This window comes from Scyliorhinus torazame, chromosome 1, assembly GCF_047496885.1.
Source record: "Scyliorhinus torazame isolate Kashiwa2021f chromosome 1, sScyTor2.1, whole genome shotgun sequence".
NCBI lineage: Eukaryota > Metazoa > Chordata > Chondrichthyes > Carcharhiniformes > Scyliorhinidae > Scyliorhinus > Scyliorhinus torazame.
The window spans coordinates 88067548-88090224 of record NC_092707.1 but is presented as its reverse complement, the minus strand read 5'-3'; the positions used below and the strand labels follow the sequence as shown (position 1 = coordinate 88090224).

The 22677-nt window shown below is 46.2% G+C and overlaps 1 protein-coding gene across 6 annotated transcripts in view; it reads left to right on the top strand.

Moving 5' to 3' along the window:
* The window catches only part of LOC140409371 (citron Rho-interacting kinase-like), a 334921-nt gene that overhangs the window by 285899 nt on the left and 26345 nt on the right, over positions 1–22677 (top strand). For all 6 annotated transcript variants that reach the window (XM_072497833.1, XM_072497819.1, XM_072497829.1 and 3 more), the window contains 7 exons: positions 2007–2142; positions 2380–2519; positions 14512–14604; positions 14886–14994; positions 16410–16538; positions 17091–17171; positions 18894–18972. In XM_072497833.1, the coding sequence (XP_072353934.1) occupies positions 2007–2142; positions 2380–2519; positions 14512–14604; positions 14886–14994; positions 16410–16538; positions 17091–17171; positions 18894–18972 (767 nt within the window). The remainder of the gene's footprint in view (positions 1–2006; positions 2143–2379; positions 2520–14511; positions 14605–14885; positions 14995–16409; positions 16539–17090; positions 17172–18893; positions 18973–22677) is intronic.

Genomic DNA, 22677 nt, shown 5'->3' with positions numbered 1-22677 from the left:
AGCTCCCATTAAGGTATGGAGCATCACGCTCACATACGCCCCAACGTCCGCTCCCTCTGCCCCTTCTGGAAGACCCAAAATCCTTAAGTTCTTCCTCCTCAAGCTATTTTCCAGGGCTTCCAATCTCTCCATACACCTCTTGTGTAGCGCCTCGTGCGTCTCCGTCTTCACCACCAAGCCCTGTATCTCGTCCTCATTTTCGGCAGCCTTTGCCTTCACTCCACGGAACTCCATCTCTTGGGTCTTTTGCGTCTCCTTCAGCCCCTCAATCGCCTGCAGCACCGGAGCCAGCACCTCCTTCTTGAGCTCCTCCACACATCGCCGGAGGAACTCCTGCTGTTCCAGGCCCCATACCAACTGGGCTCCCTCAGCCGCCATCTTGCTTCTCCCTTCCCTTCTCTGCCACTGCTCCAGAGGATCCTCCACAATCTGGCCACTACTATCACTTCTTTTCATCCACACCCGGGGGGACTCCTTCCTATGTCGCCTCACACTGGGTTTAGCCTTTGAAAATTTCCGTTGGGGCTCCCGATAAGAGCCCAAAAGCCCATTGAAACGGGAGGTGCCGAAACGTGCGACTGAGCTAGTCATCGCCGCACCCGGAAGTCGCCTTGAACATACTTAACGACCCAGCCCCTACAGCTCTCTGCAGTAAAGAATTCCAAAGATTGACAATCCTCAGAAGAAGTTCTTCCTCATCTCTGTCTTAAATGGGCGACCCCTTACTCCTTACTCTGAGATGAAATGAAAATCTCTTATTGTCACAAGTAGGCTTCAAATGAAGTTACTGTGAAAAGCCCCTAGTCGCCACATTCCGGCGCCTGTTCGGGGAGGCTGGTACGGGAATTGAACCCTGCTGCTGGCCTGCCTTGGTCTGCTTTCAAAGCCAGAGATTTAGCCCTGGAGGATTATGCACTGGACACCAGCCCCGGAGGATTATGCCCTCCGGTCCTCGACTCTCCCACAAGGGAAACAGCCTCTCAGCATCGACCCTGCCAAGCCCTTTGAGAATCCTATTCAATAAGATCATCTCTCATTCTTCTAATGAGAGGCTTTGACAAAGAGTCATTGGACTCGAAACTTTAGCTCTTTTCTCTCCCGACAGATGCTGCCAGACCTGCTGAGATTTTCCAGCATTTTCTTTTTTATTTCTCATACTTCTAAATTTCAATGAGTACAGGCCCAACCTACTCAACCTCTCCTTAGAAAAAAATAGCCCTCCATCCCCATCTTCAACCTTCAATGCCTCCAATGTCACTATATCTTTCCTTAGATAAGGTGACCAAAACTGTTCACAGTATTCTAGATGTGATCCAACTAAAGAATAACGAACCAGCCCTCCAAGCCTGTACCGGTCATGATACCACCCTTGGCCAAACCCTCAGCACATCCTTGTACAGTATCCCTCTATACTCATTCTATCTATGTATTTGTCAAGATGCCTTTTGAACACCGTTAATGTATCTGCTTCCACAATCTCCCCTGGCAATGCATTCCAGGCACTCACCACCCTCTGTGTAAAAAAACCTGCCTCACACATTTTCTCTAAACTTTGCCCAACGGACATTAAACCTGTGCCTAAAGCCGCTAATCGCCACATTCCGCCGCCTGTTCGGGTACACTGACAGAGAACTGAAGTCCAAATTACCTAACAGCACGTCTTTCGGGACTTGTGGGAGGAAACCGGAGCACCCGGAGGAAACCCACGCAGACACGGAGAACATGCAGACTCCACACAGACAATGACCCAGCCGGGAATCGAACCTGGGACCCTAGCGCTATGAAGCAACAGTGCTAGCCACTGTTCTACCGCGCCACCCGGTATTGTTCATCTGTTGGTTATGACTATACATATAATTTTTCAATGCAGGTGGAAGGAAGCAGATTAAGTTTGGGATACGTTCTTGTCAAGTGTTTAATTATAATTGGTACCTAATTACAGTAAGGTATTGGAGAATATATTTACAATGTCTTTCTCTCAGGGACATGATTTTCTGTATCTACAGATTGTGCTGGTTGGGACAGAGGAAGGTCTATATTCGTTAAATGTTGTGAAGAACTCCCTGGTTCACATCCCTGGTATGGGGTCAGTGTTTCAGCTTCACATCCTAAAGGAGCTTGACCGACTCATCATGATTGCAGGTTATTGTGGATTTGTTTCAATATGTTAACCAGGATTAAAACAGCTCGGAGAATAACTTCAGAAATTAGCTTGTGCCAAATGACTAAAACCAGTTGTACTGAATAGGTTTTGTCCTTCATGATGTTTTCAATTTTATTTGCCAGACTTTTATATATTGTATTTGTAAAGTCTCTCATTGTCCCTGCTGTATACGAGCTACATATTCTAGCAGCTAATTTCATTTGTCTGTTTGACAGGAGAGGAACGAACCCTCTGTCTGGTGGAAGTTAAGAAGGTGAAACAGTCATTAGCTCAATCCCACTTGCCAGGTCAGCCGGAGCTGGTACCTACAGTCTTTGACAGCTTGAAAGGATGCCATTTGTTTGCAACAGGGAAAGTGAGCATCACTGCGATCAGTTTTATTTCCAAACATCTGTTTTAACCTTGATGAGGTGTTCTACAGTTTTGTGTGAGGTTCTGTAACTCCATTCAATATTTTCAGTCAGCTTAATGTATGAGTTAAGCATGGATGGTTGCAAGATTTAACTGACTGCAAAAAAAAAAGGATGTGCGCCTCAGCTGTTTTCTTTGCCGGCATTTACTTGAATGTTTGAAATAGCTGTTAAATGTTCACTGTAGGAAGGAATTTTCTTTTTTAGGAAAGGAATTCTTTCATCCTTCGTTAGGATCTGGAGTATATTGTAGATTGTCTGAAACGTTAGACACTTTGACCAGTTTATACTAAAACTTGTTTAACCTGGTGCCCTTTTTCATGAGATGAACAAAGGACAAGAGTGGATTCGTGGTTCAACCCGATTTTATTGCTGAATTTTATTATCCAACGTCTATGAACAGAAACAACTCTTAATCTGTGATCAAAATGTAGCAATACTGTACTATCTATCTGAGACTTTGGTACTACCTGTGCAGTTGAGCTTGGCCAGGCTGTTCCGCCAGGTACAACTCTTCCCTGAGCTCTGCTGATTCCAATGATCTTGCCTTTGAACTCCGGGTCTTCGTGAAGGTTAATGTCGCTCGCCCTCTTCGCTTGATGGTCGATTCTTTGCTGGGGTGGAGTCTTCGCTCGGGGTGGTTTCTAGGAGTCGATTCTTATACCCCCTCCCTTTCCTCTCTTGCGCCCTCTGGAGAGTTCTCTGGCTTCCACCCAAAGAGGTTACAGGAGGGGGGTGTAGCGTCACCCAATGGGATTGCAATTCCATACATGGAAGATGCCAGGAGCTCCCTAGGGGTCCATCCTCAGGTACACGGAACAAACATAACCACTTCCATAACAGGTCTGGTTGATATTGGGACGAAGGTGCCTGTGAATCTGGCCAGTACACAAAATAATGTCCTTATTTGGTCAAGATCGAGCACCTTTAGTCCCAGCTTCCAGGACAATCCAGATTTGCCCTTGTTCACTTCTGACCAGTGTTTGTGTTTATTTGGCCTGTCCGAATTCCCATCAGGCCTGGCAGCTGTTTAATTTTGATTGTCCAATTCTGTATCTGACCTAGCTTTTCAGGTCATTGGCCACATTGTACACAGGGATCTGGAGTATGTTGTAGACAGGGAGAACTGGAGTATGTTGTAGACAGGGAGAACTGGAGGATATTGCAGACGGGGGGAACTGGAGGATATTGCAGACGGGGGGAACTGGAGGATATTGCAGACTGGGGGGAACTGGAGGATATTGCAGACGGGGGGAACTGGAGGATATTGCAGACGGGGGGGAACTGGAGGATATTGCAGACGGCGGGAACTGGAGAATATTGCAGACGGGGGGAACTGGAGGATATTGCAGACGGGGGGAACTGGAGGATATTGCAGACGGGGGGAACTGGAGGATATTGCAGACGGGGGGAACTGGAGGATATTGCAGACGGGGGGAACTGGAGGATATTGCAGACGGGGGGAACTGGAGGATATTGCAGACGGGGGGAACTGGAGGATATTGCAGACGGGGGGAACTGGAGGATATTGCAGACGGGGGGAACTGGAGGATATTGCAGACGGGGGGAACTGGAGGATATTGCAGACGGGGGGAACTGGAGGATATTGCAGACGGGGGGAACTGGAGGATATTGCAGACGGGGGGAACTGGAGGATATTGCAGACGGGGGGAACTGGAGGATATTGCAGACGGGGGGGACCTGGAGGATATTGCAGACGGGGGGGACCTGGAGGATATTGCAGACGGGGGAACTGGAGGATATTGCAGACCGGGGAACTGGAGGATATTGCAGACCGGGGAACTGGAGGATATTGCAGACCGGGGAACTGGAGGATATCGCAGACGGGGGAACTGGTGGATATCGCAGATACAGGGAACTGGAGGATATTGTGGATAGGTGCAATGGAATCTCGTATATTCGCTCAGCAACATGGCCTAGCTCAAACCTCAAGTCCAACCTTCCATGCAAAAGTCTCTTACACCATCCAACCCTGTGGAACCTCTCGGGGAGGCAGGAGCTGCCAGCTCAAACAAATGAGCTTTTTACAGAACTCCTCGTCAGCCAGGCATGTTTCAGCCAGTATCTCAAGGAAGCCGTTCCCCCCCCCCCCTTCTCATCCCTTCCCTCATTAAGCCCAATCGCCATTACCATCCTCAGGCACCTCTGGCAATGGTCTGTTGTAGCTGATTGTCCCACTCAGCAAGTGCCTACCTAGCCTATCGGTTGGGCTGATCAAATGGGGACATGGAGGGAAAAGGATTATAATGAGATAATATCATTAAATCTGGTATGAGCATTGGATTCCCAGCCTTATTGGGTTCTTCTCACACTCCCTTCATGTTTCCCTCTAATACCAAGCCCAATGTCTGTCAATCCTGTGTCACAGTATTGGGGTGAGACTATCACAGCCTCATTTCACAAATAATTTTTTATAAGAAAGAAACATCTGGGGCAGGAGGTTGTGATGACCAGTGTACCATAATTTTATCAAATTCGACCTCATATACCAGAACTGAGCTGACATTTGTTACTTCCATTAATGTCCGAATACCTGGGTTGATGATTCAAATATAAATTGAAGTAACTAAACCAAATAAAGTCCAAACACTGTCTTGGTTCCCTTTACTTAATTTAACATTGAAATTTCTCAGGGTGCATCTTGCTTGTAAAGAAGACCAAATTGTTTGAATATTTTCAGCTTGCCTTAAGTTTGCTCTTTTGGGAAACTGAACATCATTGCAGTCAGATTCTGCAAGTGTGTAGAGACTTATTACTGGAGTTAGTCCTGGCACTTTTTGAAATTGAGACATTGTTTCTCAATGTATTTCTTGCTTGACAAATTTTGGGAAAATTTCACCCTGTCGTGTTTTATGGTGATTGCTGTGTCGCCCTTAAAGGGCAGAGAGGGTAATCGCCCCAGGGAGTGGAGTCCTGTTAAGCAGGAGACATGCAAGGAGCTATGTGCAACCATAAAGCTGCTGTTTTCTTATTAATAATTTTTTTTTGTATTCACAAATTAAGTTTGTGAAAGTGCATTTGGCAACGCAGATAAAATTGTCATGATACTGTCTCTGGCCCGACATCTGTGAGTGTCCTGTTTTAATAATAATGATAGTCGCTTATTGTCACAAGTAGGCTTCAATGAAATTAGTGTGAAAAGCCCCCAGTTGCCACATTCCGCGCCAGTTCAGGGAGGCCGGTACGGGAATTGAACCCGCGTTGTTGCCTTGTTCTGCATTACAAGCCAGCTGTTTAGCCCACTGTGCTAAACCAGCCCCCAATCGAAGTCTGCGTAAAAAATACTCACCAGCATGCCTCTCTTTGAGCAAATAGGTCTATTCGGGATATTGCCAGACCCTGAGTAATGTAGAATTAAAAATATGGACAGTTGCAAGATGCTTGGCGCATTAAAGGCATAGAAAAACAAGAATGTAAAATTAGACGGCAGAGTCTAAAGTTTAAAAAAGAAACGTAGAGAGTAGAAAAAACAAGAGAACATGGCCATGCAGAGCTGGCAACGAGAAGAACGATGGCTTCAAATTTAAAAATAAGGAATTTGGATAAAAGGCAAAGAATTGCTGCAGTTTAAAAAAAAAATAGTTGAAAAGATAAATAAAATATGGTTGTCCACTGGAAAGCAGTGCTGCAGCTTTAAGAGGAAAAAAAAGAAACAACACAAAACACTATACCTGCATTGATACAATTGTTGCAAAATACATCTGCAAAGGGAAGCCTAACTGTATCGGACAACTACAGCCTGTGTGGATTGCTACACAGTCTTACAAGGCAATGCTCTTGGAGAGGGAATGTGTTTAAAATGGCATGCACTTAAAGCGGCAACAACATGAAGGAACAAACGGCTATGGATAGGAAACTTGGAGAAGATCCAGATAGAGGGCAACTCTCAAAAAACGTCCATAAGCAACAAAGACCTCACGGAAGGGGCAAGGGAAGACCTCACGGAAGAGGCAAGGGAAGACCTCACGGAAGAGGCAAGGGAACACCTTACGGAAGAGGCAACGTAAGATCTCAGAAAGGAAGCACTTGAAGATCTTAAAAAGGGTGCAAAAGAAGACCTCTGATGGGAGGCAATAGAAGACCACAAAAAGAGGGCAAAAGCCAGACCCTAGAAAGAGGGTAACTCTCAAAATGATCTCAAAGAGGAGACAATAGAAGCCCCCCAAAAAGCAGGCAGAAGACCCCAGAAAATGGACAATGAAAGGCCCCAAAAGAAGGGCATCGAAAGATCCCATAAGAAGGTCAATGAGAGAATTGCAGAATGGAAACAAAACACTTCATCGGAGACACACCTGACCAACAGTGAAGCCAAAGGGTTTGGCTGAAGTTAAGACAAGTACAAATGAAGGTTCCATTTGTGAAATGTATATATGTCCAGTAAGAATATGATGGGAGTTTCCTCAGAGGAAACACAGAAATTAAAGATTTCACAAGTAACCAGGAATTATTGAAAATAAAAAAGAATCAGCAAAAAAGAATTAAAGCTCTAGAGAAGACATTAAAACAACAAGATGAAATGACGGACAACAAACTTGGGGAAAAAAAGATACAAAAATTTACAAAATCCAAGTTAAGGCGAATTTAATAATCTTTATTAGTGTTACAAGTAGGCTTACATTAACACTGCAATGAAGTTACTGTGAAAAGCCCCCAGTTGCCACACTGCGGTGCCTGTTTGAGGAAGAATTCAGAATGTCCAACTTCACCTAACAAGCACATCTTTCAGGATTTGTGGGAGGAAACCAAAGCACTCCGAGGAAACCCACGCAGAGAAGGGGAGAACGTGCAGACTCCACACAGACAGTGACCCAAGCCTGGAATCAAACTGGGGTCCCTGGCGCTGTGAAGCAGCAGTGCTAACCACTGGGCTACCATCCATGAAAAAGCAACTAGAAAATAAGAACCAGTCCAGTGAAGAATTGAATCGGGAGAATAAGAACTTGAAGAAGGGAAGCTTGGCAATGAGAAATTAACTGAAGAGGTTGAAAACTTTGAAATTGACTCAGAATCAGCAATTCAGACCAAGAAAGAATCTTTGATTACGTGCCAGAACAAGATTGCTGAAATGGTCATACTAATAGAGAAGCACAAGAAACCAGAAGATAAAATAGTCAATGAAAAAGATGCTTGAAGTGTTGGGTACTCTGATACACAGACGAACCAACACGGTTGCGATTGGTACAACGCAGTTTTATTTCAATGAACTATTAACATATTAAACTCTGGTATTCAGCACATGGTGAACCTCTGAGTGGCTGGCAATGAGGTCTGTGCCCTGAGCCCTCTCCTGCTCGAGTGCCCAGGAAGTGTCGTGTTCCCTGCTTTGTACTGTGTATGGTCTTGTCCGTGATTGGCTGTCATGTTTTGTGTGTTGATTGGTCCGTTGATCTGTCCATCATTATGTGTGTATGTATGTGCTGTGATGTTCACCTGAATATCATGACATCCCCCCCCTTTTTTTACAGGATTATGTGCCTACGTGTTTATAAATAGAGATGTGTACTGAGTGTAGCTAAATGTGTGTGTGTGCGATATTTACAGCATGTACATGGGGCTTAACTATATACAAGGGGCGATGTCGGGTGTGACATAACAACGAGGTTGTACCATAAACAAAGAATGGGGAAATGTTGAACGATAAAACAAATTCCTTAACAATAAGACCATAAACATATTAACAAAGTGGTTGTATGAGTTCAATGTATAAACAGTCTCATAAGTCCAGTCTAGTAGGTGGGCGACGAATTCGGGTTGACCACCTCAAGGGTAGGTCTGGAACCACCGGCTGAGGAATGGGCCTGGTCACGGGCGAAGGCGGAAGGGGCATGGTAGCAGGCAGCTCCACGAAGTCGAAATCAGGAACAACAGGAGGGCACGGTGTCGGTGTAAGGTCTCGTAGCGAGCGTGGAAGCAGCCGAAGAGCCCGGCGATTGCGCCTACGAACGTATCCATCAGGTATGCGAACCAGGAACGAGCGGGGAGCCACGCGTCGGAGAACTTCGGCAGGTGCTGACCAGCCACCTTCTGGTAGATGGATGCGGACTTCGTCTCCAGGGGCCAGGGCGGGAAGATCGGTTGCCCGTGTGTCATATGACCTCTTCTGGTGACCCCGCTGCAGTTGCATCCTGTGCAGTACCGGAGCATGGTCGATTGTGGGCGCCAGAATGGAAGGCACAGTAGTCCTGAGGGTGCGACCCATCAATAGCTGGGCTGGTGAGAGACCAGTGGCTAGTGGGGCCGAGCGATAGGCCAGCAGGGCGAGGCAGAAATCCGATCCGGCAGCAGCAGCCTTACAGAGGAGCCGCTTGACAACGTGAACGCCCTTCTCCGCCTTTCTGTTGGACTGGGGGTGCAGAGGGCTAGATGTCACGTGTGTGAAGCCATACGAGGCAGCAAACTATGACCATTCCTGGCTGGCGAAACAGGGCCCATTGTCCGACATGACCGTCATTGGAATGCCGTGGCGAGCGAAGGTGTCTTTGCAGGCCCTTATGACAGCGGACAACGTCAAATCGTGCAGGCGTATGACCTCTGGGTAGTTGGAGACGTAGTCAACGACGAAGACATAGTCCCTGCCGAGCGCGTGAAAGAGGTCCACACCCACCTTCGCCCAGGGGGACGTCACCAGCTCATGGGGCAGAAGCGTTTCAGGAGGTTGCGCCGGTTGAAACCTTTGGCAGGTTGGGCAGTTGAGCACCATGTTGGCAATGTCATCACTGATGCCCGGCCAGTATACCGCCTCTCGGGCCCTCCTTCTGCACTTCTCGACCCCCAGGTGGCCTTCGTGTAGTTGGTCGAGAACCAGCTTGTGCATGCTGTGCGGAATCACAATCCGGTCCAGCTTCAAAAGGACACCATCAATGACGGCCAAGTCGTCTCGGACATTGTAGAACTGTGGGCACTGCCCTTTGAGCCACCCTCCCGTCATGTGGCGCATCACGCGTTGTAGAAGGGGGTCGGCTGCAGTCTCTCGGCGAATACGGGCCAAACTGGAGTCGTTAGCTGGCAGATTTGCCGATGTGAAGGCCACCTGCGCCTCGACCTGACATACGAACCCCTCCGAATCTGGCGGCGTTCTCACTGCTCTCGATAGGGCATCCGCAATGATAAGGTCCTTCCCTGGGGTGTAGACCAGTTGGAAGTCATACCTCCTGAGTTTAAGTAGGATGCGCTGGAGGCGAGGGGTCATCTTGTTCAGGTCCTTGTTTATGATGCTGACCAGGGGGCGGTGGTCAGTTTCAACAGTGAACCTTGGAAGACCATACACATGATCATGGAACTTGCCTAAACCGGTTAGCAAGCCCAGGCACTCCTTTTCGATCAGCGCGTAGCGCTGCTCTGTGGGGGTCATGGCCCGCGAGGCATAGGCGACCGGGGCCCATGACGCAGTGTCATCCCGCTGCAGGAGCACTGCCCCAATGCCGGACTGGCTGGCATCAGTCGAGATTTTAGTGGCACGAGACGTGTCGAAAAACGCCAGTACCGGTGCAGTGGTGAGCTTGAGTTTGAGCTCCTCCCATTCCTGCTGGTGTATGTGCTGCCACTGGAACTCTATGGACTTTTTGACGAGGTGGCGCAGAGCTGTCGTGTGGGAGGCAAGGTTGGGAATGAACTTCCCCAGGAAGTTGACCATGCCTAGGAAGCGTAGTACTGCTTTCTTGTCTGCCGGCTGCGGCATGGCTGTGATGGCGCTTACCTTGTCTGCATCCGGACGGACCCCTGACCGGGAAATGTGGTCCCCCAGGAACCTCAGCTCGGTTTGGCCGAAAGAACACTTGGCTCGGTTGAGGCGCAGGCCGTTTTCACGTATGCGTGCAAAGACGCGTTGGAGACGATAGATGTGCTCCTGTGGTGTGGTGGACCAGATGATGACGTCGTCCACGTAGACGCGCACCACTTCAATGCCTTCCATCAACTGCTCCATGATCCTATGAAAGACCTCCGATGCCGAGATGATGCCAAATGGCATTTGGTTGTAGCAGAACCTGCCGAAAGGGGTGTTGAAAGTTCACAGCTTTTGGCTGGACGGATCCAGTTGGATCTGCCAAAAGCCTTTAGAGGCATCCAGTTTGGTAAATATTTTCGCCTGGGCCGTTTCACTCGTGATCTCTTCCCATTTGGGTATGGGGTAATGTTCCCTCATAATATTGTTATTGAGGTTTTTTGGATCAATACAGATCCGGAGCTCGCCGGAGGGCTTCTTGACAGACACCATGGAGCTGACCCACGGCGTGGGCTCCGTGACCCTGGATAGGACCCCTTGGTCCTGGAGATCCTGCAGCTGCTGCTTGAGTGGCGCAGTGACCCTGCGAGGTGCATGAATGACTGGGGTGGCGTCTGGTTTGAGCCGAATTCTATAGGTGTATGGCAGTGCTCCCATGCCCTCGAATGCCTCCTGGTTGTGGATGAGGAGTGATTGGGGCTGTGCGTTAAACTCTGCATCTGGAAAGTCAGACGTTCCGTCTGGAGAGAGAGAGTGGACTCGTTGCACGAGGTGGAGAGCCTTGCATGCCTGTGCGCCTAGCAGGGAGTCCTTCGATGAGCCGACTATCTCGAATGAGAGTGTGGCCGTGTGTGTGTTGTGTGTCACCTGGAGCTGGCAGGATCCCATAGCCGGGATAACGTTCCCGTTGTAGTCGACCATCCTGCACCGGGACGGCCGAATTGGTGGTCTGACCTTCATGGCGTAGAAGGCTGACCATGCTATGAGGTTGGCGGAGGTGCCAGTGTCCAGGCGGAAAGTTATCGGCGATCGGTTGACCGTCAGGGTGGCACACCATTCATCACCCGGATTGATTGTGTTAACTCGGTTCCCATCAATGACCGCAACACGGAAGGCGTCTCGGTCATCTGTGTCACCGGTCTGGATGTCGTCTGGGCAAGATTCGGAATGGGGAGGCTGAATGGTCCGCACGTCCCTGCGAGGTGGTCGGAGTTGTGGAAGATTGACAGGTTGAGCTGCTCGACAGTAAGCAGCGTAGTGGCCCACCTTGCCACAGCGTAGGCATTGTCGGATTCTTGCGGGACATTACCACTTTAAATGTGCAGCTCCACAGTTGCCGCACGTCATGACGTTCGTTGCGCCACTGCGCATGCGCAGTTCGGTCTTGCGTCGGGCGTGCCTGCGCATCACGTCCCTCAGTCTTGCCGTAGGTTTTGCCGTGCACAAGAGCGGGAGGCCCCGAAAAGTGCGCAAAATGGCCGACGTCGTGCGGTCCAGGAGGAACTCAATCGCCTGGACCCGTTCGGCCTCGTGGGGCACCTGGCTCGCCAATCCGGCTGCGTAGGACCCGCGCCGATTCGGTCGCCTGAAATTGTGCATAGCGGCTAGTTGCGTCTTCGTGCAGGACACCGGCTTCGACTGCGGAGGCTAAGGTGAGGCCTTTTATTTTTGAAAGCTGCTGGCGTAGAGTGCCCGAGGCGACCTCAAAAACGATCTGATCCCGAATCATGGAGTCTGAGGTGGTGTCGTAACCGTAGGACTGCGCGAGGACGCGGAGATGCGTAAGGAATGACTGAAAGAGCTCATCCTTACCTTGCAGGCGCTGCTGGAAGACATATCTCTCGAATCTTTCGTTGACCTCGACGTTGAAGTGTTGGTCGAGCTTGAGAAGGACCGTCTTGTATTTGGATTTCTCCTCGCCTTCCGCGTACACCAAGGAGTTGTGGACATGGACGGCGTGCTGCCCTGCGGTGGTGAGGAGGATGGCGATCTTTCTGATGTCCGAGGCACTCTCTCTTTCGTTGGCTTCCAGAAAGAGCTGGAAGCGCTGCTTGAACAGCTTCCAATTTACGCCGAGGTTCCCAGTGACTTGCTGCGGTGTGTTGACGGTGTCCATGGCGCAGGATGGCAGATTTGTGGGTAGGTGTCAAATCACCCCTGGTACCATGAAGTGTTGGGTACTCTGACACACAGACGAACCAACACGGTTGCGATTGGTACACGCAGTTTTATTTCAATGAACTATTAACATATTAAACTCTGGTATTCCGCACATGGTGAACCTCTGAGTGGCTGGCATTGAGGTCTGTGCCCTGAGCCCTCTCCTGCTCGAGTGCCCAGGAAGTGTCGTGTTCCCTGCTTTGTACTGTGTATGGTCTTGTCCGTGATTGGCTGTCATGTTTTGTGTGTTGATTGGTCCGTTGATCTGTCCATCATTATGTGTGTATGTATGTGCTGTGATGTTCACCTGAACATCATGACAATGCTGAATTGAAATACTGGAAAGAGAAGAAACTATCACACAACCTAAATATCAGAAACTGAGTACTACGAACGTTCCTTCACATGACAAGCTGAGATAGTGAAAGAACTGTCAAGACATTTGTGACGATCTGTGCGTGCATGCATTATAATGTAAGGTGCTCAGCAGAGCAAGAGTTAACATGAGAGTGGCACCGCCCATATTGATATATGTAGTCATATGGTCAGAGAATTCAGTAAGCAGCAAGCCTCCATGGAACAGCTCCATGCAAGACTATAGTCGGAACTGTTAAAGCCTACGAATAATGTTTTTGTTTAAACACACAAGCCGCATGATCTCATAAATGAGCCATCATCTCTGCAACATAAAAATCCAATATTAAGTAAATAATATGAAACTTCAGTAGTGGATCAAGTTAGATCCCCAGAATTATTGTCTCTGAGACCGGACCCCTGTCATACTAAATAGACATGTAGGGACAGATATTGCCACCGAGAAATGTTTTCCAACCCATAAGCACCAAAGTACTTGATCGACCTGTTATAGACATAACTGAAGTCTCCGTGTAAGCGAGTAGTGATGAACTGCCTGTGCCAGCAGGGGTAAACCGAAAACAGAAGACCCCTCAAAGATTCTAGTTATAATTGTCCAACTCGTGTATGTTTAGTTAGAATTGAGGACTGAGCAACTTAGTTATTGAAGATTGTATAAACGATTTAAAGGGGGTGATTGTGCCTTTTAAGGGCAATACAGCAGAGTAAGGATCACCTAGCTTGGGGGACCAATTGGGACTGAGAGTGGCTAATCACCCCAGCGAGTGGAATCGTTAGGCAGGAAACATGTAGGGGAGCTAGGTGCAATCATGAGGCTGCTGTTTCCTAATTAATAAATACTTTTTGTATTTACAAATGAAGTATGTGAAAGTGCATCATTACATGTCCCATGTTTCTAGCCCTGCCATAGTACTGAAATGGCACTTACCAAAGTCACCAATAACATCCATGTGACTGATAAGGGTATTGCTGGAGAACTAGATATGTATTTTAGAAACTAAGGGCGCGATCTTCCCAAAAGGGAGCAAAGTCCCAGAGCGAGCGCATTTAGCTGCGTGTTTCCCAGCACTCGTAGTGCCGAGAAACACGTGGCCATTCAACGCGACTCGCTTTGAATGGGCCTAAACTGAGAGAGTGCGGCCGAGGTTGACATAGCCCCATTTTTAAATGGCGTCCCAATCTCAGAGAGCCACAAAAAAAAGCCCCAGCCTCCCCCCAGCCCAAACGCAACATGAGAGGGCACCCTTGCTCGATTACACGCATGCATAAAATGCCAACTTGGCAGTGCCCCTGCCAGCTGGCAGTGCCAGGCTGGCCAGGGTGCCCAGCCGTGCCAGGGCACCACCCTGCCCAAAGGGAATGTTGCTGGGGGCCTCCGATCCCCTTGGAGACCCCCACGTGTGCCGTTCAATCTGTTCCCCGTTTGTGGGGACCAGTACCAAACGGCACTCGCCCGAGGTCCCAAAGCCTCTGGTACCTTGGGAACCTGCACGTTAGAGTAAGGCTTACTGCAGATTTACCAAGAACTGATCCCGCCCATTGTGGACGTTCTTGCAACGTCTTGCGAGAATACGTTGAACACGCCCTAAGTCGCTTTTCTTCAGCTTGCAAGTGTCACTAACATGCTATCTTGACAGAGTTGAAACTATGTTTTGCAGATTGAGGCTGTACCGTGTATCTGTGCAGCAATGCCGAACAAAGTGTGCATTCTACGTTATAATGATGGGCTTGACAACTTCGCCATCCGCAAAGTGAGTGTGCCCATGCAGTGGATAAAATAACCTGTTAAAGCTCAGAATAGAACTATTCCAATGACTGCACACTGCTGCTGCATGCTGTGCTTTGTTACACTCCCATGTGTCAACCATTATCAACCTGCCATACATTCTTAAAGTATCAGAATTGACCCTGATAACCGCACTTTTGAGAACTGGAAAATTTGATGAATGAGAAAAATATCTTATTTCTTGCTCCTGTGAGCCATCACAATGAATCAAGTCACCCAGTATCATTCTCCTTTTGTTCTGTGCAGGAGATTGAAACATCTGAGCCTTGCAGTTGTATCCAGTTCACTGGGTACAGCATCATCATTGGAACCAACAGGTTCTATGAGATCGAAATGAAGCATTATACGCTGGAGGGTAAGAAGCATTGACTACTGCAAAGTAGTTTTGCCAGTACAAAAGTGATCTAGGAGTCCTTGACAATGAATACTAAATGTGCTGCAGTTTATTTTCTTCTATTATTGATCTCCTGCCCTTTGAATGAATGCGAATTATTGATGAAGATATTATCTAAACCTTCCATTTTTCTGCCTCCTCTTCCACAACTATGGTCTTTCTCAGGTATAACGCTCCAGCACCAACAACCTTTAAATAATTCACGTCTATAAATATTTATAGTGTAGATGGAGGCAATTCGAACCAAGGAAATCTGCACAGGCTCACCGAAAGAGCATTTTACCAAATTCTACTCCCCTGCATTATTGCCATAACCTTGCACAATATTTATTTTCAGATAGTGTTCCAATTCCCTTTTGAATACCTCAATCGAACTTGCTTCCACCATCCTCTCTGCGAGTTAGTTCCAACCACCCTCTGGATGAAAGCATTTAACCTCACACTTCTACTCCTTTTGCCCATTATTTTGAATCTGTGCCCTCTAGTTCTTAATGTCCTCCTGAGACGGAACAGTTTCTCACCATTTTCCCTGTCCATACCCCTCAGAATCTTGACGACCTCTATCAAGTCTCTTCTCAGTCGCATTTTCTCTGAGGAAAACAAACCCAACCTCTCCAATCTGCCCTCTTAACTAATCTATCCTCGTAATTACAGTTCTTTATCCCTGGGATCATTCTTGTGAATCTCCTTTGTAGTCTCTCCATGTTGCTGTTTATCATATGTGAGCATAAGCAATGATTACTGGCAGCCTATTCAGTATTGTGGAACACTGTAGTTAAAACTATACAGAAATCAAAAGGAGCCCTAACTAACTTTTAATTCCTCATCCTTTTCTCTGGCTGAAAATGCTGAGGCCAAATGTTGACTCCCCCAGCTGAAACCAAGAAACTAAAAAAGCAGGGAACCTTCCTCGCCAATGCAATTCTGTATTGCATCGTGTTGATCCACTGCGCCATCTGCAGAGCCTCAAAAGTCTAGGATGTTATTTAAATGTAACTTTTATTGTTCTAATATACCCAATTTATTACATTTAGATAGCTGCTTGGAAATGAGGAATATTGCAGGGTGTGGGGAGTGAGCAGAGTGCTATTAGACTAGGTAAAAACACCAACTTGATGAGCTCCATGCCTCTGTGTTGTTTCATCCTGTATGTTCAAATATTTAAAATAAAAGAACCCCTCTTGCAGAGTTGGACAGCATTTAAGATTATAATGAGGAATGTTTAATCACAGCAAGCAGTCGTTCTCTACCTTGACTTCATTAATAAATTTCAGTTTGCTAAAGTATCTAGCCTTTATTGTTTTGATGAATCTGGCTATAATTCCTGATCATTCAGAGCTGTAAATGCCTCTTCTTTTTTTTTTTTCTTCCTGCAGAGTTTCTGGATAAGAATGACATGACTTTGGCTTCTGCTATTTTTGCTGCTTCGTCCTACAGTTTCCCAATCGCCATTGCTCAGGTGAATACCAGTGGGCAAAAGGATGAGTTTCTGCTCTGTTTCCATGGTGAGTAATGAGCACTTATAATGTGCCCTTTGTGCTTTGGGAAGATACCAGCCTTCAACAGTTAATGTCCTAGAAAAGGGATTGAACCTAGTACGTGTTATTGTATCTGCACTGATTTCCCTTTCATGAGAAGTCATTCCCATCCCAGTTAAATCTCAAAGAAGTAGGTGAGAGAATAATTCTGGAGAAAAGTTCAAGAAAAACCATGGGCATAAATCACTGGAAAGTAAATATTTATTTTGTGCTATATTCAAAGGTCTACGCTTTAAATATCAATGCAGTTTATGTTGTCTCTTTTGTGGTAAGTTTTAATACTAATGCATCCTTCCAAGATGTCAACTTACTGAGAATTGCATCTCCCAAGTATTTTGTCAGATATATATAGACCGGTCAATAATATAGACCGATATTATTGTGGTTCCTTGAACTGTACTCTGATGTTCAATGCCAGTTTCCAATATGCACCCTGCCACCAAAATTTGAAAAGATTCTTTGGCGATTTTACCACTTGCAACTCATTTGTCTTATTCAATATCCTCTAACACGCAATAGAATTTGGAGTCATTGTTGATTCATATGGAAGGCGTAGTCGCACCGATGATATGAAGTGGAGACGTTTGCCCTTGGCATTTGGTGAGTGTGTATTCATAGGCCTTTCTGAATGTGTACATTTGGGGAAAGTAGTGGAAACTGGTATAGTTCAAGGGTTAGGGTGACAAACAATAAATTATTTGGACTTGAAAATTGTAAATCTATTTTCAAACTTTTTGCAGATGGCACCAAATTGGGGGACATTACAAATAGTGAGGAAGACTGCAAATTAAGTTCAAGAAGATATTAATGAACATTCTGAATAGGCATGTAATTGCCAATGAATTTCAATACTTAAGCACGATGGTAGGAAGAATAAGTCACATACTGCTGGGATGTTGGGGTCTAAATTGGATAGAGGAGCAAGGGGATCTAGGGATGCAGATAGACAGCTCACTAAAAAAACAGATTATTAATGCCGTTAAACCTATAAGACCAAGCACTGAGGTTCATTTCCAGATACTCTTGAAAAGCAGTGATTTATGTTAAATTTATATTGAACGTTGTTTAAACGTAGCGAACTGTGCACAGTTCAGGTCTTCATATTATAAAAGGATATAGAAGCAAAGAAAATGCACAAAAGATTTACAAGTATGATACTAGAGCTGTTAGGTTACAATGATCAGGAAAGGCTAAGAACCTTGGAGCTCTTTCCTCCAGAAAAGAGCAGATTAAGAAATGACCAGGTAGCAGTTGTTAAAAACATGCGTTTGCTCGGGTAGACATAGAGAAGAAGTTTCCATTTCTGGGTGAGGCCAAAAATAGAGACCATAAATGCAAGAAACTCACTAATAAATCCATTAGTGGTTCAGGCTAAACATCTTTACTCCAAGAGTTGTAGCTCACTACAAGAAGGAATAATTGATATATACATTTAAGATAAGCACATGACGTACAAGCTTGACAGGGTTAGATGAAGTATGGACAAGACCACAGAAATCCTGACGTGGACATTTTGAGCCTAATGACCTGTTTCTAAGTTACATACTACACCGCTCATATAATTGCAGAGAGGGAGCAGAGACTGTCATTGGCAGGGAACATGGAGGTCTAATCAAGCAGGAGCTTATTAGAATTATTTACTTGTTTTCTTCCCACGGTTGGTCAGATTAAAAGATTGGCTTGTTGCTGAATAGCAAAATCTGCAATTCAAGGCAGTCCCCAGAAAATTAGCAATTCTGATGGGGGAGATGGCTTGGAACCCAGCAGCAAGATGAGAGATCGGGTGTTGGGGCGAGAGATTGGATTGTCAGGGTGAGAGATCTTGTAGCTTTGCTTGCTTGGCTGAGGGTTGAAGAAAGAGGACATTTGCTCCTCTTGGCCCACAAACAGTGCCTAACGACCACTTAGCTGCTGCATAAGATAGCTCTGGTCTGACTTTTAACTACCCGGTTTCCAGAACCTTGGGAAATCTGGCAAAATCTGATGACTGCAGACTCATTAACTTAATAAAATCATTAATCTTCTGCTCCAAAGTGGAATACTCTACTGTCATGATTAAACCGGAAGTAGGCACGTTCCAGCAGGTTAGGGCACCCCTCCCACCTGTTTTGGGGCAGATTAAAATTTCTTCCGAAATAGGAATGGTACTTTATAAACTAACTTAGTTTGATATTCCCAGTAGAAATGTTATTTCACATTGCGTTACATTGCAAGTGATTTCTGGAAGGTAATCTCTCATCATTATTCTGCAAATTTCCTGTAAGTGAACCAATTGGGCAGTTCTACTTCTAATCCCTTTGCTCTTATGTATGATCATTTCAGCTTACAGAGAACCGTACCTATTTGTAACTCATATCAACACTGTGGAAGTTATTGAGATTCAGGGTCGCAATTCAGCTGGGTAAGTCCTGAATCAAATTATTTTGAAAATAACATTTTGAATTGGCACATAACACATGGCATAACAGCTTTCAACAGGCTGAAGCGTGCTGGATTATGTAACCACAGTATATTCCAGCCAGACCGTTTGGTGAGGCGTTATTTGATCTGATTATTAGACATAGACTGAGCTTTTGCTATATATTTCTATACCAACAAATTCTGACCATGGAACTAACTAACTCGCCCTCCTTTAATCCTTTTATTGTATCTTATACCTCTGAAAGGTTTCCTCGTTTAGGTAGGAACCTAATTCTCCAAGACCACATCTTCGATTTTAATTAATTCAAGTAGAACTTGCCCAGGAATGGTAACTCGATGGGCCAGTCACCAGATTTACAGTATAGTCTTTTTTTTGGTCTGTGTTTCTGAGGCGCATCCAAGAGCTACACCCTTTTGTTAATGATAGATTACAAAATGTAGCTTTTCAGTGGATGTTGAAGACCGAACATCATCTATACCAGCGGAAATAAGGTAGTCATTTCTAGAACTGAAGATCTTCTCTACTGTCCTGTTTCTTACCACACCCACCCCTAAAAATAATACTGCAGTGATTGAGCCCACTCTACTTTGTATAGCCCATTTGTAAACACCTCCAAGAGAGTCTACTTGGGGAGAGGAGGATATTAGCTGAAACAACATTGTGATATGATGGTTCCTGGTGATCGTCCTACAGAACATCAGGACAGGAATGGAGACCATTTAGCATCTCAAGCCTGTTCTTCCATTCAGCGAGATCATGGCTGACCTGCCCTAAAACCATATACCTGCCTTTGCCCTATGCCCCTACCGGGGGCAGCATGGTAGCACAGTGGGTAGCACTGTTTTACAGCTCCAGGGTCCCAGGTTCGATTCCAGGCTTGGGTCACCGTCTGCGTGGAGTCTGCACGGTCTCCCTGTGGGTTTCCTCCTGGCGCTCCGGTTTCCTCCCACAAGTCGTGAAAGACGTGCTATTAGGTAATTTGGATATTCTGAATTCTCCCTCTGTGTACTCGAACAGGTGCCGAAATATGGCAGCTCGGGGCTTTTCAACGTAACTTCATTACAATGTTAATGTAAGCCTACTTGTGACCATCGAGATTATTATTATTCCCTATCTTTGGTTGGCAAAAATCTGTCAACCTTAGTTTTAAAATGAACAATTGACCGAGATCAATTGCTGTTTACAGAAGGGTGTTCCAAACTTCTATTACCCCTCCTTTCACTCCTGAAAGGTCTGCATCTCTTTTTGGACGATGCCTATCTATCGGTTTCCTTTCATATCTCAAAAACTTTCATAAAATCATCCTTTTATCTTCTGAAATCAATCCAAGCTTGTGTAATTTTTTCATGTAATTTAACCCTTGGAGTCCGCATATCATTCTGGTAAATCTGATACATCAATCACACCTATCCCAAGGCAATTTATCCCTCCTAAAGTGTGTTGCCTGAAACTCCTCATAATACTCCAGGGCCTGAGCACAGCGCCACCAATTCCAGCAGCTCTAATGTCAAGTTGCGCTCTAACAAGTGTTGATTGGCGTAAGACAGGACCGCCGTCCTCCCATGGGAGGAAGTCCCGCCTTGGAGAGCTACCGACCAACCTGATTTGCCAGCATCTCTCCAGCAATGTGGTTGACTCTTAAATGCCCTCTGAAGTGGCCCAGCAAGCCACTCAGTTCAAGAGCAATCCGGGATGGGTAATAAATGCTGTCCCAGCCAAAGATACCCACATCCAAATTGATAAAATAAAAGCCCCTCTAGGTACACTGCTGCAGTGGTTGGAAGGGCATTGCAGGGAGCTGCCTAGCATGGAGTTCTGGAAAGCAGAAGGCAGCTAAGTGGCAGGGGTCCTGGGGAGGCTAATGAACGACTGGGGGGTTAGGGTACGGGGTGATGGGGAAATGGAGTCGTTTGGAGAGGAGGTGGTCCAGAGGTTCCCTGTCCTCTTTCCGCCATCTCTCCCCCAACTCCCTCCAAATTGTCATATGCCCGTCAGCCTAAAAATTAAGGCTGGTCAGGAAAAGGCCATTAAGTAGCCACCTAAGGACCTCAATTGGGGCAAGGGCGTTTATTCCTTCCGAGGCTCCATTCCCCTCGGTGTAAAAAGTCTGAGTGGGAGTGAACCCGGAGGGAATCCTGTCCATGCAATTTCACATTCCAGCCATGCCTCAGAAACCACAGGGGAGAGTGTAAAATTCTGGCCCAGGTGTGGTCCAACCAATACATTGTGTAGCTGAAGCAAAACCCCCATACCCTTGTTTTCTTTTTGATTATTTTCTGGACTTCTTCATAACATCTTTTGATCGGTATCTGTCTCCTCAGATCTCCACCATTTCTAGCTTTTCACATTTTAGAAAGTACTTTTCTAGATCTAAAATGGATAACCTCACAAATGCCTACATTGAAATCTGTTTCCCGCAGGTTTGTCCATTCGCTTATTTTGTCAATATCTCTTCGTAATTTTATTCTGTAAAGAGCCTAATCAGAAGATGAGGTACTGTTCCTCTAGTTTGGGCTTCACTGCAACATTGCAGCAGGCTGAGGGCAGGCATTTGGGCATGAGAGCATGAAGGTGAGTTGAAAAGGTAAAAGACAGGAAAGTCAGGGTTATGCTTGTGGACTGAGTGAAGGTGTTCCACAAAGCCATCACCAGTCTATGTTTCGTCTCCTCAGTGTAGAGGAGACGGCATTGGGAGCATCGTATACAGTAAACCAAATTGAAAGAGATGCAAGTGTAACGCTGCTTCACCTGAAAGGAATGTTTGGGGGCTTGCAAGTGAGGAGGAAGGGGGTAAATGTGTTGCCCCTTCTGAGATTTCTAGGGAAAGTGTAATGGAAAGCGGATGAGCAGTTCGGAATGATGAAGGAGCGGACCATGGTGTCACGGAGGAAACAGTCCCTGTGGAATACCGACAGGAGAGGTGAGGGTAAGATGTGTTTGGTGGTGGCATCATGCTGGAGTTGGCGGAAATGGCAGAGGAGGATCCTTTGAATGCGGAGGCTGATGGGGTTAAAAGTGAGATGGGGGGGGGGCCCCTATCATGGTTCTGGGAGGAAAGGGTAATGGCAATGATATGGGAGATGAGTCGGACACAGATGAGCGCCCTGTCAACCAGAGTGAGGGTGTTAACCAAGATCCCGGACCAGACCCCAACATTTGTTAGGATACCGGACAAGAACCCCAAACACTTTTTTTTTTAATTAATAAAACTGAGGAAAGGATACTTCGCTCCAGGAGAGATTTCACTGACAAATAGGGATTTGTTATATTAAAACAAACTATAGTTAACACCAGATTAAACTGCATTAACGTCACAGAAAAATAGCTCACAATTAACAGTTAAACAATTCTTAGCAATGAAAGGAAACGCTTTAACTGATACCTTCTCTATCTCCAAATAAGCAAAACCCATCACAGGTCAAAAACCACTTTAAAAAATGAAGGAAAAAAAAAAGAAAATCGCTTATTGTCCCTAGTCGCCACATTCCAGCACCTGTTCGGGGAGGCTGTTACGAGAATTGAACCGTGCTGCTGGCCTGCCTTGGTCTGCTTTCAAAGCCAGCGATTTAGCCCTGTGCTAAACAGCCCCTGCTAATTTATAAGTTAGCAAACACAGGGATACTTGCTTTCCTCGCGATAGACATTTCTTGGAAAGCTGCTTGGAGAGAAAGAAACCCTTTCAGA